The 19,710-nt window shown below is 50.1% G+C and overlaps 1 protein-coding gene and 1 long non-coding RNA gene across 2 annotated transcripts in view; one reads left to right on the top strand and one right to left on the bottom strand.

The window, feature by feature from the left end:
• Positions 1-189: 189 nt before the first annotated feature.
• CYRIB (CYFIP related Rac1 interactor B) overlaps positions 190-19,710 on the top strand; it is a 133,080-nt gene continuing 113,559 nt past the window's right edge. The window contains exon 1 of the mRNA XM_042923181.1: positions 190-369. Within this exon, the coding sequence (XP_042779115.1) occupies positions 216-369 (154 nt within the window). The 5' untranslated portion in view covers positions 190-215. The remainder of the gene's footprint in view (positions 370-19,710) is intronic.
• LOC122210490 lies at positions 3,728-8,788 on the bottom strand. Its single transcript, XR_006198093.1, has 2 exons — positions 8,535-8,788; positions 3,728-6,192 (listed from the first exon to the last, which is right to left on the bottom strand). It is a non-coding gene; the product is annotated as an uncharacterized LOC122210490 (long non-coding RNA).

Raw genomic sequence — 19,710 nt, 5'->3', positions numbered from 1 at the left:
ACTGCCCTCCCCTCTCCGTTCCCTCCCCCGCTTGTGTGTTTAAGCATCTTCTCATTTGTGTGACCCTCTCTGGGTTTCCTCTGAAGCTCCTGGAAGCTACCCGGGGCCGTGTTGTGGAGCGAGTGAGAAGTCAGAGGGCAGCCGTGGCTTCTGCTGTGGAGCTGAGCGAAGGAAGACGTTGGTCCTCCACGAGTGGGCACTGTCCTCCCTGTTAGATGGTCCCCACGTTGGGTCTTCTCTGGACCAACCAGTCTGTCTCGTTCCACGCTTTCCCTTTTCTCATCTGTGGAAATGGTGTTTCGTTCAGCAAACGCATCCAGAGCCCCTGTTGTGTGCTGGGTACAGTACTGTGGGCTCTGGTCCCTCATGGTAAGTGCTGCCCTGTCCCCTCAGCCAGCTCCGCGCCCTGTCTTACTTGGGTCCCTGTGCCTTCTTAGCCTGTAACTTCAGGAGGTTTTCCAGAAGGCTGTGCTCCCGATAGACTCCATGGGGAAGCCCTCTGCCCCTCTCCCCACTCCAATTTTGGGTCCAGTGAGTGAAAACCCTGTCCTCACTGTTGTCTGTCTGTTCTTTCTTTCTTTTTCTTTCTTTCTTTCTTTCTTTCTTTCTTTCTTTCTTTCTTTCTTTCTTTCTTTCTCTTTCTTTCTTTTTTTTTAACTTTTTTTTTTTAACGTTTATTTATTTTTGAGACAGAGAGAGACAGAGCATGAACGGGGGAGGGGCAGAGAGAGAGGGAGACACAGAATCGGAAGCAGGCTCCAGGCTCTGAGCCATCAGCCCAGAGCCTGATGCGGGGCTCGAACTCACAGACCGAGAGATCGTGACCTGAGCCGAAGTCGGACGCCTAACCGACTGAGCCACCCAGGCACCCCTCTTTCTTTTTTTTTTTCTTTCTTTCTTTCTTTCTTTCTTTCTTTCTTTCTTTCTTTCTTTCTTTCTTTCTCCTTTCCTTTTTCCTTCCTTCTCTTTCTTTTTTTTTTCTTTCCTTCCTTCTCTTTCTTTCCTTTCGTCCTTCCCTCTTCCTCTTCCCCCTCCTCCTCCTCCTGCCTCCTCCTCCTCCTCCTCCTCCTCCTCCTCCTCCTCCTCCTCCTCCTCTTTCCCATCCACTTTCCTGTCCACTTTCAGCAAGCATTCATGAGACATGAACTATGTGCCAGGGTTTGGGGCAGGTGCCCCAGGACAGAGATTAGCAGGATGTAGGCAGTGCTCACAGAGTCCTGGACTGTAGGAGGGGATAGACATAAAAACAAATCATTGCATTAATATGCAAAGTGTTAAAGTCCTCAACATTTTAAAACTCGGTAAATGACGATACACATTGTTTAGGGGGTATAAGCATATGTGTTAACAGTAAAAAGAGGGGCACCTGGGTCACTCAGTCAGATAAGCGTCTTTTGGTTTCGGCTCAGGTCATGACCTCACAGTTTCGTGGGTTCGAGCCCCACATCGGGCTCTGTGCTGGCGGTGCAGAGCCTGCTTGGGATTCTCTCTCTGTCTGTCTGTCTCTCTCTCTCTGCCCCTCCCCTGCTCATGCTATCTCTGTCTCTCTCTCAAAATAAATATATAAACTTAAAAAAAAAAAAAGTAAAAAGAAATGCATGGCAGTGATAAATGCTCAGTTCAGGAGGGTGCTTACCTCTGGGGAACTGGGGAGATAAATATGATTGGGGGAGTGTGGTGCTAGGGGACTTTGTATTCGTTATATTTTATTCTTCAAGCTGGATGGTGGGTACAAGAGAAGGTTTGATTATTCTTTATGTATTTTTTGTGTGTATGTTAAATATTGCACTGTGAAACTTTTTTAAAGTTTATTTATTTATTTTGAGAGAAAGCATATGTGGGGAAGGGGCGGAGAGAGAGAGGGAGAGAATCTGAAGCAGGCTCTGCACTCTCAACAGTTTGAGCCTGACAGGGGGCTCGAACTCAAGAACCACGAGATCATGACCTGAGCTGAAATCAAGAGTTCGGCCGCTTAACTGACTGAGCCACCCGGTGCCCCATACACAGTAAAACTTTTACAATAGAATTGTAAGCAAGAGGTTATTTGGAGACGCTAGCCTACGAGGGATTCTAGCCAGATACAGAAGTTTCTCCTGTCTGTACATCTGGCCAAGCACAGGGCTCGGCCAAGCTTACACTCTCAGGATGTGTTGTTGATGTGAACCCTGCCTGGAGGGGTTGGGAAACGTTTTATAGAGAAGGTGACAGTTTGTACTGAGTTTTGAAGTTCCATGCTGGGAATAGCATTTCAGACAAAGGGAACAGCATATGCAAAAGCAAGCAGGCCAGCATTCAAGGAACTGCAAGGTGTGTGTGGCTGCATCAGCTCAGCTTTGGGGCAGTCCTGCAGCGCGTTTTGCTTGTCATCGTTTCTACTTAGAATGGCCCAGAATCCAGGTTTGTTCGGAGTTGACTCAGGATAGATTCCCCTCTGGTATTAGAAGCAAGTCAATTTTCAGAGAGTGCTTCAGTGTTATCAGGGCCTCAGCTTGGTGAGAGCTGGTGTCAGTCCAAGGAGATTGGCTTCAGCTTCAAGCGCAGGAAGCCGCTGGTAAACTGAGACTCTGATAAAGGAGTTGGACCTGTAGAGCGTAAAAGCCAGTGACAAAGATCGTCTTGTACAGAAAAGAGCCAAGGCTGCCATGGTGTCACGTTAAAGACCCATCTGGGAAAACGCTCCAAAGAGGGGGGAGGGACAGAAGGGCAGTCTTTCTGTTTAGTGGCTCTGGGAATAATGTATATTCAAGATGGTTTTCTTTGAAAACATTTGCAAAGCCAGCAGAGCCCTCGGGAGAGTCAGATTAAAGCGGTGATGGGGAATTTCACCCGTGCTTAATCAGAGACATCGACTCTTTTCTGGGCCTCACTCTTCCCCTCCCCACTGTTGTCTTTATTTGTGGAAACGTGTTCATTGGGGGTTCGTCGAGGCTGGTCCTGGGCATCACCCCTCATTTGCCCACTTTGATCTCTGGGAAGTCATCCGCTTCCCCGGGGGTTCCTTGGGGCTCCCAGGCTCCTTTCCATCTTGGCCACTTGTGTTCAAATTCAGGCCAGACTCTCATCCATACTTGACAAGAGAGGTAATTCTCCACACCCCAGGTTCCTACCCGGACCGAGGAAGGACATGGTTTGAGGGCAGGTGTCACTTAGCCGGGGTCTGCTGCAGTGACCACGTGAGGAGCCAGACGCCTTGGGAGGTGAGACGACAGCGTACGTTCTGGAAGGGGGCGACCTCAACACCTGACACTTTATTTGGAACACAGGTTCCTCCACCGAAGGTTGTCTTCAACTAACCTGCATGTCCACGGCTTTTTAAATGCCATCTTGATGAGCTGCGTGACAGGAGTGGGGGACGGGGAGCCACCTTAGCTGCATGATCTACAAGGAACTTAGCGCACATCTCCCACCGGGGACCAATTAATTCTGCAGGAAGTTATGGTTTACATTTTCCCTGGGAACACAGGCACTGCGCACCATCCACGGCCCTTGGCCCTCCAAGATCCTCCCAGCAAGGTCTGCTTCATCACCGTCCTGCTTGAAAACTCACAGCATTTCCCTCTGATTTTATTAGCTAGTCTTTACCCGCATTTCATCTGCTTTCTCTTAACCACTTTTTTTTTGGGGGGGGGGTGTGTTTATAGACCTTGAGTAAACATAAATCCTTGGTTTTAATTAGGAAGCCAGCGATGGCCAGAAGAAGAGGCTCCTTCTCTGCATTTCTCTTGCATTGTGGATGTGGACAGGAGAACAGATGGAGGCAGGGTACCCTGATGGCTGATAGAATGACCTGGGGGTGAAGAATTGCATGGTCTCCCACCCCCTCAATAGACCACGTGCCCTGATTCAGCTTAAGTTACATCTTGACGTTATCTGCAACGATCACTTGACATTACCCGTAATTCATTCATTCATTCATTCACTCATCGATTCACCAGAGGAACATCACTTTTTGTAACACCGTTTCATAGTCAGACCCTAGTGATGTTGGCTTGTGTTCACTCTGCGTTTCTGCCCCTACAGTGGAGCATAGCGTGGGTGCTCAGTAAATATTTGTTTAATGAATACACGAGTGCCTGACATTCCGTCATTAGGAATCCTGGTTTTTTTTTTCTTTTAATCGCAGGCTCTGTCTCCTTGTATCTTAAAAAATGCCCAGAGGGAGGGTAGAGAATCCCAACAATAAATTGATCGCAGGAGGGCAGATGGAATTCTGTGGTTCTTGGAGAGAGGGAGAGCCAGAAGCTGGCCGGGGTGTCCAGTGGGTGTGGAGTGTGGGATTAGTGGCCCAGCATCCATGCTTTTGGAGACACACTGGTCTAGAAACCAAGTGTGTGTGTGTGTGTGTGTGTGGGGGGGGGGGTGATGCCAGATTCTTACCTTACACACCTACGCGTTCATTCTGCCCCCATTGCATGCCACGGTGGAGTAGGTCCTGTGGATACAGTGATGCGTGAGTTCTAAGAGTCCCTCTTTCCTCTAAGCCAGGGAGTTTCGATTGAAGGACAGTGATGATACAGGGAGCTGTGAGCTCATGATGGGGGAGGGGACATTGAACTCAGCCAGAGAGACCAAGGAGGGCTTCCTAGAGGAAGAGGCATCCAAAAGGGCAGGGGCTGTATTTTATTACTCTTCAGATTCCTAGCTCTAAGCAAAGTGCCTTGCACCTAACAGGTGTTCAGTGAATGATGAATGAATGAATGTATGAAAGGGTTTAGTAAACTGGAAAATGGGGTACAAATGGCAGGTGTTGGCATCCTGATTTGTGGAGGGTTGAGGAGGGGCACCTGAGATTAGCTTTATCTCCCATTTTCGGAGGACTGACTGTTGCCGAGAGCCGGGGTGTGCCCTGGGGCACCTAGGGTGTCTGCTTCTGCCTTCGTCGCCCCCATTCAGAGAAGCAGACTGCCCAGGGCTTGAAATTTTTAACCAACTCAGTAGCCAGCAGCCGTTCTGGTCGGATCCAGATTTGGGCACGCAGCCCTTGTCCTCTGGGTCGGTCCTAGGGCTGGCAGCTGACTAAGCAGGTAGCTATGCGTGTGTGTGTGTGCACGTGTGTGTGTGTGTGTGTGTGTGTGTGTGTGTGTGTGTGTGTAGATGTGGAGTAATGCCCAGCGAATGCTTAAAAAGGTCTGCAGCATATATTCAGATCACCTCTAACCCTCCGTCCAGCTGCCGTCCCCAGAGTGAAAGTGACTTTTCCTCTAGTTGACTGGACTTCTGGAAGTCAGGGACGGCAGCGGATTTATCTTTGTAACCCAGATACCCAGCGTAGGACGTGATACATCTGGGTCTTGGGACAGTTTGCAGAATGCGTGCATGCATGCACGCGTGAACACATGAATGAATGAACTTCAGGTAATGGCAATGGAGTCACCCAGAATGTATCTGCAGCCTAATGTCTTTATGGGGTAGAGGGAGAGGGATGTTTTTCTGGAAGTGACCTTTTGCTACTACTTTAGATGTTTTGCAATAGCAGATACTTGAAATTCTGCTTGACACTTGCTCTCTGTGGTGAGAGATGAAGAAACCCTTCCTTTGTTCACACTTGGCTCTGGTGCTGTGTAGACACAGGCAGGGGCCTGTCCCTCACATCTGCCACCCTGGGAGTTTCTGAGTCCACTCTGGGGGACCAGTAATAGAAAGGGCTCATGGACCTACAGTTAATTTCTACAGTGTTGGTGAATTGGTAGGTCTCATGGACACTTTCTATATTTTGGGGTGCTCAGCATCCTGCCCACCTTCCTGTTTGGGGGAACATCCAGTATGTAGGTCTTGGAAGGGGATGGAGCTCTGGCTCTCAGTAGGGAGGTGGAGGCAGACCAGACATTCTTTCTTCCCGCCTCCACTCGGCCACTTGGCATTGGTTCTGGCTGAGTTCCGCAATGAAAGCGGGGGTAGTGAGCAGCTCTTCCGAACTGGAGTCCAGTTGAGAATGGCAGGTGTCCTAAGCAGATGTCCTGTGGTGTGGCCTGGCTCATATTTCCACTCTGCCCAGTCCCCATGGTCCTTAATCCCAGTCTGGTTCTCCAGCCTGCCTGTTGCTCCTGGGGCTTTCTGTTACTTTCTCATCAAATTCATTTTCTCCATAGAATAGTCATAGCTGACTCCTGTTGTCTGTAATCAATAACCCAGACTGACCTGCATGGTTGAGGCCACAGTGAGGCACTCGTCGCTGATGGGCACCTTGGTAACCTGGTGAGAGAAGTGAGGTTGCTTTGGATGTTCCCCTGTTTCCTCACTCCTCCCTTTTGTGATATAGACACCACCTAGCTCATTCACATTTCTTTTTTTTTTTTTTTTAACGTTTTATTTATTTTTGAGAGACAGAGCGTGAGCCGGGGAGGGGCAGAGAGAGAGGGAGACACAGAGTCGGAAGTAGACTCCAGGCTCTGAGCTGTCAGCACAGAGCCCGACGTGGGGCTCCAACTGGTTTACCACAAGATCGTGACCTGAGCTGAAGTCGGAAGCCCAACCGACTGAGCCACCCAGGTGCCCCTCATTCACATTTCTTGAAGACTCAGTCTCTTGCAGTTCAGGTCAGTGAACATCGGGGCACCTACTGTGTGTCATGTTGTGTTGTCCAAAAGCACAGGGATACAGAGATAGTCCGTAATCCTGGACAGTAAGGAGCTTACAGTCCAGAGGTAGGGAGATGGGCATATCGTTGGATAATTCCGCTCAGCAAGGTGGCAGAATAGAGCCAGGCAACGGTGCTGTGTTTGTGTAGGCGACTCCTCATCCCAATGAGGGACCCACAAGGAAGAGGTGGGGTGAGGAGGATGCAGGGAGTTAGCCAGACTGCCCAGATAGATAGGAATTTTGCAAAAGGGCTCAGCGTAACAAAACCCAGAGAGGTAACTGGTATTACAGCGGGTGGGGAGGCAGAGGATGGTCGATGATCAGTCTGGAAGGGAAGGCAAAAGTCTAAATATGGGTATGCCAGGGGCCAGCAGACATTTTCTGTAAAGAACCAGATGGTAGGGGAGGGTAGGTGATGGGCATTGAAGAGGGCATCTTTTGGGATGAGCACTGGGTGTTGTATGGAAACTAATTTGACAATAAATTTCATATTAAAAAAAAAAGAACCAGATGGTACATTTTTAGGCATTGTGGGCCATATGGTCACAAGCGATCTACTCTGCCATGGTAGCACCTGAGCAGCCATAGACAATCTATAAATGAGTGGGTATGGCTGTATTCCAATAAAACTTTATTGACAGAAACAGATGGTTGACCTCCTTTGGCCCATGAGCTGTAGTTTGCTGACCTCTGTTATACACCATACTAAGGAGTTTGTACTTTATGTTGAGTTTATGGAGAACAGATGTGCTTCTGGTTGCTGGTAACAAGAAACTCAACTCAAGGTGGCTCAGCGAGGAAAGGAAATTAATGAACACGTGTCACTGAAACATCCAAGTAGGTAAGCTTTAGGTGGCATTTGTTCTGGGCCCTGGCTCATTTCTCTGTTCTCTCAGCTCTGCCCTCCCCTATGAACTTCATCCTCAGGCTGCCTCCCTCCTGGTGGTAATGTAGGTTCCGCAGTTCCAGCCTTCACATCTACTTCTCTTCTCCAAATCTTACTGGACGACTTTAGGTCACGTGCACACCCTGGAGCCAATCCCGTGGCCAGGAGAATGCTGTGTGCTGATAGGCTAAGGTTCAGACAAGGGCCGCCCCTAAGGGAGGCGTGGCCAGCCCTGCCCAAGCCACAGGGCTGCTGCCTAGTGGTGGACAAGGGTGGGTTGTGTCCATTCATGAGAGTATTGTAAGTAGACAAGTGATGTAGCCAGACACATGATTTCTAGAAAAATCTCTCTGGTGACATGGTGGGAAGGAGCCAGGCTAGAGGCGGGACACTGTTAGGAGGTTGTTTCTGAGCCTGGGAGCCAGAAGCAGGGCAGTGGTGCTGGACGTGGAGGGAGAGAATGGGATTGTTAGAGCTTGTATCTAATTTAACATGCGATGGAGAGGGAGGGAGTGAGAAAGACAAAGTTACCAGAAAACATCCTCTCTAGCTTGGCGACTAGGAGAACTAGATGGGGAGCCTGGGTGTAAGGGAAGACGTGGCGTTCCGTGACGAACAAGGTGAACTGGCAGGTGGAACTTTTACCCCAGGTCACCCACCCTGGCTTTACTTCCATGCCCACCCGCCGTAGACCCCATCTTTGATTTTTAGAATTTAGGGACAGCCAGGAAAAGCTGTTTCCACAGAGGAAAGGTCATTCTTCCCCCTTAACCTCTCTCCCTTTCTGCCCTGGCTGCCAGGGTGCTCAGAGCCAAATTTATGCTTGATCACCAGCAGCCGTAAAGGGCCCTTGGGTTCAGTCTGTTTGTCTCCGCTGTCATTTTCTTTGTCTGTTTATTATCTTCATGTATCCTTTTTTTGCTGCAGGTTATCCCCAGTCTCTTTCGGAAGGAGGCAGGGTATAAACAAATAAATGACAGAAAGGAGGAAATAAGGACACTGTGTTGATCCAGGGGCTGAATTTCTACCCCCTTTCTTAAATATTTGGACTGAATTAAATTCTTCTCACCTGTGCCAGGCTGGCTGCTCTTGGCCAGTGGAGATTTTAGGTTCCTGGAGGAAGGGGCCTGTGTCTCCTTCACTTCAGTGCCTCCAGTATTTATCACAGTGCCTGGTACATACTAGGTGCTCCCTGACGGTCTGGAAAAATGAAGTGAATTGATGGCCAAGTCATGTGTTAGCTTCCTGAGTGCTGTTCGGGGGTGGCCGGGAGGATTGTTTCTCACTCTTTGACAAGTCGGCATGATGCTGGGGAGGATATTTTAACCTCTTCCAATTCATTTTTCATACTGCTCCAGATCTTTTGAAAAATGTAGATCAGACCATGCCGTCCCTCTGCTAAAAACCCTCGGTGGCTTTCTGTTGTCATTTAAAAACTGAACAAAACCCAAGGTCCTGGGGATCCAGCCCCTGCCTCCTGAGTTCCCTGTTGCCTCTCTGCCTTTCCTTGCCTGTTGTCGCTGCCCCCCCGCCCCACCCCCCCGCCCCAGCTTCTTTACGTTCCCTGGAGAACTGGGCTGTTCCTGCCCTTGGTGCATGCTGTTCCCTCTGCCTGATCACTGTGTCCCTGGGTCTCTGCAGATCGACTTCCCTACATAGATCTTCCCTTTCACCTCAGCACCCTGTTCCTTCCCGTCAAAGCTCTCCTCTCCATTTGGATGTGGTGTGTGTGGCTTGTGGGCCTGGGTGTTGGGTCTCCCCACCCCCAAAAGGTAGAGACTCCTTCTGTCTGTTTGTTTACCTTGGCTCCCCGGAGTCTTGCCCCACAGCTGGCACTTGGTAAGTACTTGCTCAGTAAATGCTTGTCCAGTGAAAGTGGGCTGACCGTTCCTCCATTCACCCAGTATTTACTGAGCACATCCTAGGTGCCAGGCAGGCACTGTGCTACATTAGACTTGGGGATACAGTGGAGAACAAAAGAGACATAATGTCTGTCTTTCTAGAATTTTCATTTTGGCTCTCCAGCCTGTTCTGCCTTTAAACCATGTCTTGCTTTTTATCTAAATTCCTTCATTCATATATATGTACTTGTATGCACGTACATACATAGATGTAAGTGTATTTATGAAACAATCGTTTACCGAACGCCTATGTTCTCTATATAAAATGTGCTTTTATGCATATAAACCTGTCTGCATATGTAAAATGTGCACATAAATGTTTGTACGTGTATATGAAAAAAGCCTTTTCCAAACACTGTATACCAGAAATAAAAACACGTTTATGTATACCAAGCATGCATATACAGTGTATACGTTTACATGGTTCCCAGTGTTTACTGGGTACCCGTTCTGTGCCCACATCGTGCTGGGCACCAGGGGAGCACACTCCAGTAGAAGAGACGGGGAGGAAGGCACCATTTCCATCTGTTGGGAAGGCCCTAAAGCTGATGGGGACAAAGCAGAGAGGTGGCCCTGGGCAGGGTGTCTATAAGACGGGAGTGGGGAGGGGCATCAGGCCTGCAGGTCCTGGGTTCTGGACGCCACCTGTAACCAGAGCAGAGTCGGGTCCTGCTTGTTCCTTCCCATTCCCTTGATGAGGACGGTCTGGCGTGGTGCCTGCTGAGGGAACCGTTCTGGTGGCTCCTTACATACTGACTTAGGTGCTTGCCAGAATCAGAGATCGTCTGGGGACTAACTTAATTTGGGTTCTTCTAAGATAATCAGTGAGGTGGAAATTTCAGAACACCCAGAGGCTTAGATCTCATGCAGACATCTCTTTTTTCCTTAGTCTTGACTGTGGGGTCGGTGGGGGGGGGGGGGGGGGAGTCAAGTCAGGTGAAAATTAAAGGCATTGCTCCCCTCCCTCACATACCCCCCATCATCTAGAACTTGACCATTTGTCCAGGTCTTCTTCTCAGGACTTAGCATTCTCTTCCCCTCTTCCCTCCTAGGTTTTGAAGACAAAATGAGGGCCGTTTCAGTTCCTTTATGCCCCACGTGGTCCCCTAGGACAGGGCTCCCGAGGACTTCTTTAGTGGTGGGGGTTCTAGATCACCTGCATGAGCCCTACCTGCTGGCCACGTCCTGCACTGGCTATTATTGAGGCACATGGTAGACAGAATAATGGTCCCCCAGTGACACCCCCATCCTAATCCCCAGAGCCTGTGAATACCATGCCTTCCATGGCAACAGGGACCTGCAGATGTGACTAAGTTCAAGTTCCTGAGATGGGAAAATCAGCCTGGGTTATCTGGTGGGCCTCATAAGAGGGAGGGTCAGAGTCGGGGAAGTAGGTGAATGAATGAGAGAAATGGGGTCAGAATCGGAGATACAAGGAAGCCACCCTACTGGCTTTGAGGGTGGGGGAGGGGCACAGGCCAGGGGACACAGCAGCCACCAGAAACCAGAGAACACATTCTCCCCCAGAGTCTCCGGAGGGAGAGTATTGATTTCATTCACCTTGATTCAAACCCAGTAAAACCCTGTCTGGGTTTCTGACCTCCAGAATTAAAAGATAATAAATTTGTGTTGTTTTAAGCTGCTACATTTGTGGTCATTGCAACAGCAGCAGTAGGAAACTAATACAAGGTGTATTTTATTTATTATAAAATCTACCCATTACAGTTACAGTTCAGTGGTTTTTAGTCCCTTTACCCCTGGTGCAACCATGACCATAATGCAGTTCTAGGATATTTTCATTACCCCAATAAGATCTTTTATACGCATTTACAGTTACTCCCTGTCCCCAGCCCCAGGTAAACCACTAATCTGCTTTTGTCCCTCTAAATTTGTCTCTAAACTTTCCTCTCGGGCATTTCATGTAAGTGGAATCATATAGTATGTGGTTTCTGTGTCTGGCTTTTGTACTGATTCTAATGTTCTTTTTTTTTTTTAATTTTTTTTTTTTTAATGTTTATTTATTTTTGAGACAGAGAGAGACAGAGCATGAATGGGGGAGGGGCAGAGAGAGAGGGAGACACAGAATCGGAAGCAGGCTCCAGGCTCTGAGCCATCAGCCCAGAGCCTGACGCGGGGCTCGAACTCACGGACCGTGAGATCGTGACCTGAGCTGAAGTCGGACGCTCAACCGACTGAGCCACCCAGGCGCCCCCTGATTCTAATGTTCTTAAGGTTCACGTGCAATGTCAAGTGTGTGAGTACTTTGCTGTTTTTTATTGTGGGACAATGATCCATTGTACAGACACACCGCGTCGTCTCTACTCCACGGTGGGTAGACATTTGGGTTGTTTTCGGTTTAGGACTCTGACAGATAATGCTGCTGCAAACATTCCTGTGTGAGTCTCTGTGTGGGCATGGGTTTTAGTTTCTCCTGGGCAGATACATAGGAGTGAAATTTGCTGGGTTGTGTAGAGTTTTATGTTAACTTTTTGAGGACCTGCTGAACTATTTTCCGAAGTGGTTACACTAACGTTTTTAATTCCCACCAGCACTTTATGAGGGCTCCCTCTACCTGGCTTTTCATTCGCAAAGGCTGGTGGGTAGCAAAGGGGCTGAGCAGATGCATGCATGCACATGTGTGCTCGTGTGTATGCACCTACAGCACGTTTTAAAGAGACTGTTTCCACTACCTGTAACTGGCTGTAGCAGGAGTTAAAGAGAATAAAAAGTGTTCTCTTTTCTGGGCTTTGAAGAAAGAACTTCCAGCAGCTTCCCTGGACCCCTTTTCTTCCTTGCCCCAGTATAAGCCTCCGTAAATAGTCTGTTGGGGTTCTCGATCTGTGATCTTTGATCCTTCCTACATTCTCTTATCATCAGATTTCTTTTGAGCCGTTGCCAGAATTTGCGGCTGGGGCCTTGGGTGAGACCTGATTTTGGTACTTTTACTATAAGCGGAGAGACAGAAGTTCATGCCATGAGTGGAAGGCTTCGGTCCCCGTGCTTTTCTTCTTCACCCCAGCAGGTCTGCCACAGCATTAGAAGCCCCCTCCCGCCCCCCCAGGTCGAGCTTCTGCTTGTAAGTTCTGCTTTTCCCCCTCGTCTGAGCAAGTCTAGACTCCTCACTGGGTGCGGCTGGGGGCTGGGGAGCAGACGCAGAGGTTCAGCCTATAGATAGATAAACTTCTTAGAAGGGGTGTGGTGGAGAGGGCCCCTGGCCCTGCTGTGGGGTGCGTGATGCAGGGCGAGATCCAGACATAAAGTGTGGTTAGGGAGACCCCTGTCTGTTCCTCACTGACAACAGTAAACAGAACACAAGCTTAATTTTGGACAGAGAGCGTTAAAGGAATCCTGTAAGTATTACATAGTCTATTTATTGCTGTGTGTGGAAAAGAACCATATAGACTTTGGTGACTGACGTTAACTTCCATTGGATCCCGTGAGGAAAAAAGTAAGTAATTTTACAGTGATGTTAGAGGTTTTCAGTCTGAGGAGAAACCCTGCCATGGGCTTCTAGACCCATTCGTAGGTGACTGGGTTATTGTGCTGGACCCTGCTGGCCAAGGGGTGGTCGGCCCCCAGGCAGGTGATGCTGCACCCAAGGGGTGAGGTGTGGATGAGATGGTGTCAGCTGGCCTGAGCAGTTGAGGGGTTGATGGGTAGCAGGAGGGGAAAGATTCCGAGAATCTAGGGCGATGGCCTCGGTCAGCAGATTGGCTGAGGCCTAAAGCAGAGCTCAAGAGGGACTCAGCCCCTGTTCAGTGGAGGTATTACCGCCATTTTTGAAAATGAAGAAACAGGCTCAGAGAGGCTAAGTATCTTATCCAAGGCCACACAGTAAGTGAAAGGAACAGCCAGAAATCCAACTTCCAGGCTGTTCCTGAAATCACCTTTACCTTGCAAGATGCTTTTTCTTTTAATTCTTTTTTTTTTTTTTTACATTTATTTATTTTTGATAGAGACAGAGCACAAGCAGGGGAGGGGCAGAGAGAGGAGACACAGAATCCGAAGCAGGCTCCAGACTCCCAGCTGTCAGCACAGAGCCTGACGTGGGGCTCGAACTCACAAACCGCGAGATTATGACCTGAGCTGAAGTCGGATGCTCAACCGACTGAGCCACCCAGGCGCCCCAACAAGATGCTTTTTCTTTAGAGATTAACGAGATAGATGCAACACAACCCTTTGCCGTGAACGAACGTCCTCATGACGACTTGCTGGGTCCAGGAGAGGGTAGACATTTTCACAAAGACATTTCACCACCTAGGTCTCCACATTAGGAAGTGGAGACTGCCTGTCATTGCACAACCAGCTCCTGTGACTGTCTGTGTCGCCACTGTTACGGGTGGTAGAGAGGGTGAGAAAGCCACACTAAGTCTAAGGCTGCCAGTAACCACAGGAGCCCCGTTTTTCAGATGAGAAGTCGTGCAAAGAGCAGAAAATACATATAGAGTTTCCCTGTGGCTTACATAGTTTTAAGTGATGGTGTGTTAACTAGCATTGTAATGAAGTAAAATGGAGGTGAAGTTATTTATAACTTTGTGGAGGGGGAAGCAGAGAACCCGGTGTTTGCCCTGGCTCCTGTGCCTCTCGGCGGGGTGACCCCAGGTGTCAGTTCACTTCTTGGAATTTCAGTTTCCACTTCTGTAAAATGGGAAGGTTGCCCCAGAAGATCTCTAAAACCCATTTTGGCATTAACTCTGCACACTGTGGGGATAAATACTGTCAGTTTACATTTAGTCCAGAGAAGTTTCATGCGTGGATATTTTTCCCTATGGCCTTGGATGAAATTTACACAGCTGGCCGGTTTCAGTGGGAAACGACCCCCCTTAATTTACATAACAAAGGCTTATGTATCCCAGAGCATCTTCATCTTGGTGGGTGTTAGAAAGCTTTGGGGAGGGTTTTGATAACTTTTGAAGGGTAGAGGCTGTGTTTATGAGGTTCTATCAGCATTAACTCCCTCTGCATGAAAAGGGGGGCTTTGACCTCAGTGGAGGGGCTGCAGGTTACAGAACATGAGGGGAGCGCCTGGGTGGCTCTCCCCTGCTCGTACTCTCTCTTTCTCTCAAAATAAGTAAATAAGTTTAATTTTTTTTTTTTTTAAGTACATGAAGGACATAAGCTCTTGTCCTCAAAGAGCTTTTGACGTCGATTGGAATTGTAAAAACACCTACCTTGTGGAACATGACTTATGAAGCAGACTGTGCAGATGCCCGTGGAGGAACAGGGAGCTGTCTTCAGGGCCCAGGGGCCTTGTAAGTGGTGTGAAAGGAATCTACATCACAATCCGGAGGCACTGCGAGGGGCCTGTGAAGGATTTGCACGTTAGAACAGGCAGTGTGGGAGGTGCGGACAAGAGCCTGGGGTCTGGGGTCCACAGAGAGAGGGATGCTCTGTGTGCCCCATGCAGAAGGCCGAGGGCCCGGAGCCAGCTTCCCTGGAGGCCCTCAACAAGCCACTGCGTCAGGCCTGAAAGGGCAGCCGGGGCAGGAAGCAGGGCCTGGCAGCGACTGACCAGGTCTCGTAAGCCCACCGAGGATGTTGTGCATCAGGTGCTTTAGGCTGCAAGTGACAGAAACCCAACTCAGGCCAGCTTAGGTTTAAAAAGGATAATTTCTTGTGTCAAGTAGCTAAACAGGCCTGGCTGATCCAGGGGCCGGGTTTTGTCTGTCTCTTGGCCCTCCACCCCTTCTTCCTTGTTTCTTAGGCAGACCCTCTTTTCCAGACAGCAGGAGCCAGCCGGCGGCAGTGTGGGCCCAGGCTTATGTCTTCTCATGTTGACCACCCCACGGGGGAAACCAGGCATCCTTCTCGCAGCGTCTGCAGCCCGAGTGCTAGAGAAACCTCTTATTAGCCACTCAGGGTCACATGCCCATTCTTGAACCTCAGGAGGACTCCCATGGCTAGTTAGGGTCACCTGCCTGTTCTGGAGCCAGCCATGGGTTCTAGAAGATTCTGTGCTTTGACCACTCTCCCCTAGCTAACATACTGGCCCCAGGAACGTGTGGAGGGGAGGGCTGCGGATGCCCCATTGGAAAAGTGGGTTCTATTACCAGAAGGGTTGTGGAAGCCGGGCAAGCAACACGTCAGCTGTGCATTGCTGGGGGGCTCAGCATCCACTTTGCTTTTTGCCTGGTTAGGGAGGCTTCTGGTGAAGTGACGACCTGAACTTGGATGGAGTGAGTGGCCTAGAGGGAGAGAGGTGCGGTGGTTCCGTGGCCTGTCCTCAGTGCCACATGAACCAGTCTCCTCCTCCCTGTCTCTCTCTTCTTCTGGCAAACATTAAGGCCTTGTCCCTCCTCTAATCACCCCCAAATTTTGTGTGCATTCTTCATGCCCCTCACCTGTGCCCAGGGGTGATGGTCAGAATGTTTAACCCACCAGGGTAATTTCTGGAAGCCTGTTTTTAATCCTTACCTTGCTGGATCCGGGGTGGGGGGGGGGGTGTCTGGGAGCGCTGGGGGGGCATAGAGGCACTGAGGGTAGGGCTCTGGGCAGCAACCAGTCCCCACCCCGTTCCAGATATTTCTTATTTTATGGGCTGATACAGCCATGCCGGGGTGGAGCAGGGGCGCACTTCCTGCTTGTCTGACAGCTTCTGGGGAGGGGCTGGAGTAGTGTGGTCCTTGCTTCCATCCCCTCCCCCAACCCCTGCCCACATTCATACCCTCAGGTGAATTTCAGTGAGCCTTTCTCGGAGCGAATATGCCATTGATTCTTATGGAGGTCGATTGAGAAAAGCAGGGGTGATTGCATTGGAGATGGCAGCTTTCCCCCACTCACCCCGGGCTCTTGGCTGGCGCTGTGCGGTTGCTCAAGATCGACTGCCCTTTCTCTGAGGTTCTCCCAGGCCACCTCTGCCCACACTACTCTCTTTGCATCTTTTTTTTTTTTTTTCTTCCTGTAGACAGTTCAGGTTTATAGGCCTTGGAGAGTGCAAATATTTGATTTTAATTAAGGAAGTCTGGAATGAGGAATAGAAAAAAGCTACTTCTCACTTATTTCTAGGGGCTCTGGCAGGGCGGGGTGGGGATGGGTCTGGTGCCTTCAGACACCTCAACAGCCATCTGGTCCTCCAGGGGGGTCCAGGCACCCAAGAGGAGGGATCAGGAGAGGAGACGTGAGGTGGGCCAGCTGGCCCAGGGTGGCCCCAGGGGAAGAGATGGGGGTAAATAGGGCAGGAGGGTGCACACTCTGAAAGCTCTTGTGGGCCAGAATCTGGAGCACAGAGCAGGTGATGAACAGTGTTAGCGCTTCCTGCTGGCTGACCCAAGGTGCCCATCTGGTGTCTTTGATTGATCTCAGCTAATAATCCTCACCACAATCTTGAGTGATAAAATTATCATTCCCATTTTATAGTTGAGGAACCTGAGCCCAGAGAGGTTAAGAAATCCATCTAAGATCACCCAGCTGCCAAGTGGCAACCCAGGTGAGTCAAGACTTCAAAGCTGTGCCCAAACTGCCCCTCCACCATATAGTGCCCAAAGGGTGTTCTTGGAAGAGCCCCCAGACTGTTTTGAGGATAGGTGGGGTCCTAGAACTGAAAGCCCTAGAATACTGAGAATTTATCCGGACTGGCAGCCTGCATATTGACCAAGAAAGGGAGAAAAGAAAAAGGCGTATGTGTTGTGTGTGTGTGTGGAGTGAGGGTGGGGGAAGCAGTGGGGCAGCAGCCTGGGGTATCAGGAAGAGGAAGAACCCAGGAGCCCAGAGTTCCTGTCCCAGCCCTGCCCCCAGTGTCATGGGGCCTTGGGTGAGTCATACCATCTCTAAGAGCTGGTTTCCTTTTCAGTGAAATGAGGGTAAGAACCACAATAATAGCATTTATTGTGGGCTTCCTCAGTGCCAGGACCAGCCCTGAGACACAGGACCAGCGTGGACCTCAGCATCTGCCCTGGGGTGCTCAGGGGTTAGTGGGCAAGAAGCACACCCTCCACCCCACCAGTGCTGCACATGAGACATTAGACAGGTTCGTCCTTGGGCCGGTGGGTCCTGGGGAACCAGAAGGTGCTCTTCAAGTTGGGATATGAGGAGGGGGGCAGCTTGAAGGGCCCTGCAGCCTTCTCAGTGCTGCCCCCGCAGCAAGGGGAAGGAACCATTAAGAAAGGGACTTCTTGGAGCGCCTGGCTGGCTCAGTCGGAGAAGCTTGTAACTCTAGATCTTGGGGTCGTGAGTTTGAGCCCCACGCTGGATGTTAAAAAAGGTGAGGAGGACTTTTTCCTGCAGCCTTAGGTAGTATTTCTTTCTGTGGGTGATCCTTCTCATCTTGGCTGCATATAAGAATCCCCTTCTCAGCGGCACCTGGGTGACTCAGTTGGGCATCCGACTCTTGACTTCGGCCCAGGTCATGGAGATCTCGCGGTTCTCAACAGTGCAGAGCCTGCTTGGGATTCTCACTCTCCCTTCCTCTCTCTGTCCCACCCCCCTCAAAAAAACAACAACAACAACAACAACAAAACTTTAGAAAAAGAATCCCCTTCCCAAGCATTCAGATGAAGAATACTGAGTCCCCAGCTGCGCAGCAATCACCTGAGAGCTTTTTGCAAACACCAGTTCCCAGTCCTGGGGAACACTTGGTTTTTGAAAAGCTTTCAGGGTGATGCTGATTTGCAGCTTGCCCCTGGGGGGGTACATACCGCCCATTCCTGCCGCTTGGGGATGGATTCCTTAGGGCCTGGGGAGGGGGGCAGGCTCCAGAGAGCACCTGCTGCCCTGGGGTGGGGGTGGGGGGCTCCTTGCTGGCAGCCTACGGGAGGGAGCAGGTGCGTAGGGGGCTGTGTGCTGTGAAGGATGTGCTCCAGGGTGGTCCCCCCCAGCACGCTCTGCTCCACCTGCCCCATGTCCCTGGTTCCTCTGCACTGCCTCCTCCCTTCTCTGTGACCAGCCTGGATCCCTGCTCCTGGCTCTGTGTAGGGCCATGCTCAGGTGAGCTGGCTCAGTGTCTCCTAGATACCCAGTGCCCGCTGCCCCAGGGCGCCTTCTGATGGGGCTTAGTGACAGCCCTCGACAGGCCTGGGACAGAAATCAAGTCCTGGCGAGCCCAGTGGGACAGCTGTGGCAGTTTAGAATCTGAATTTAAACCTGGTGCGTATTTTGAAGATCTGGTTGAAATGATTCCCATTCATGCGCTTTTGGGGTTCAGAGTCAAAAAAAATTTTTTTTAGCATTTTGACATGGATTTGGTTTACTTGCTTCTAAAGAAATCCTATTTCTTGAAGTTCAGCGGGCAGCCACTTCCTGAACATTGTCCCCTAGTAAATTTGGAAGGATTACAGATGAAGAAATGTGTTTCCCCAAGAAGGTGTGACACATTTGTAAATGAGGGAGTTGGTCCAGGATTTGGACCAAGGTCTGTCTGACTTCAAAGCTCATTCGTCTGCACAGCAGTGGACCCTGGTTCTGTGTATGTAACACTGGAGCTGAGCTGCCCAGTGCAGTAGCCACTAGCCACATGGGGTGATTTAAGTTTAAAGTAATTAAAATTAATTAAAATGTAAAAACTCAGCTTCTCAGTTCACCGAGCCAGAAGGCAGGTGCCAAGTAACGACGTGTGGCTGGTGCTGCCTTACGGGACGTCGCGGATGTTGCCGAAAGTTCTGTTGGACTGTGGTGGGCTACAGGGACCGGTTGGCACAGATAGGGCTCCGGGCCCAGCCTGGATGTCTGAGCACAGTTAGCGGAAGGAGCAGTGACCAGGCTGTCTGACCTCACTGGTATCCCCTGCTAGAGTGACCAGCCATCCTGCTTTGCTTGGAACTGAGGGGTTTCCTGGGACTTGGGACTTTCCTTGCTAAAGCTGGGAATTTCCCTGATAAACGGGGATGCCTTGGTCACTCTCTTCACGACCCAGTTTGCATGTACGTGTCACTGCTGTGCCCGGGTCCAGGACATAAAGAATTTAACAAAGAGTCACTCAGAGCTCCGAAGTGAGCTAGCTGAGTAAGTGATGGCATCATTCAGGTATAGTGAGAACAGTGCTCTGGGAAAGGGAGCATCGGGGTAAGGTGTGCCCAGCAGGGGCCCCTGTCTACACTGAAGGCTCTCTGAATGGGGACTGAAAGTGGACATCTGGGAAGCAGGTCACCAGGTGAAGGAGTCTGGAAATGGGAGGAAGCTAAGTGATCGTCCCTGGGTAGGGAGTAGTGGGAATACTTGGGAGCCAGTTGTGACTCTATAGAATCAGGGAGTTAGACCAGAAGTAATATTCTGCACCTCAGGGCTCCTGGGTGGCTCAGTCGGTTAAGCAAGCATCTGACTTCGGCTCAGGTCATGATCTCACGGTTCGTGGGTTCGAGCCCTGCATCAGGCTCTGTGCTGACAGAGCCTTCTCTCTCTAGGAGAGAAGGG

Source organism: Panthera leo, chromosome F2 (genome assembly GCF_018350215.1).
Source record: "Panthera leo isolate Ple1 chromosome F2, P.leo_Ple1_pat1.1, whole genome shotgun sequence".
Taxonomy (NCBI): domain Eukaryota; kingdom Metazoa; phylum Chordata; class Mammalia; order Carnivora; family Felidae; genus Panthera; species Panthera leo.
The sequence above is the reverse complement of the archived record's forward strand: the minus strand, read 5'-3'. Positions and strand labels throughout refer to the sequence as shown.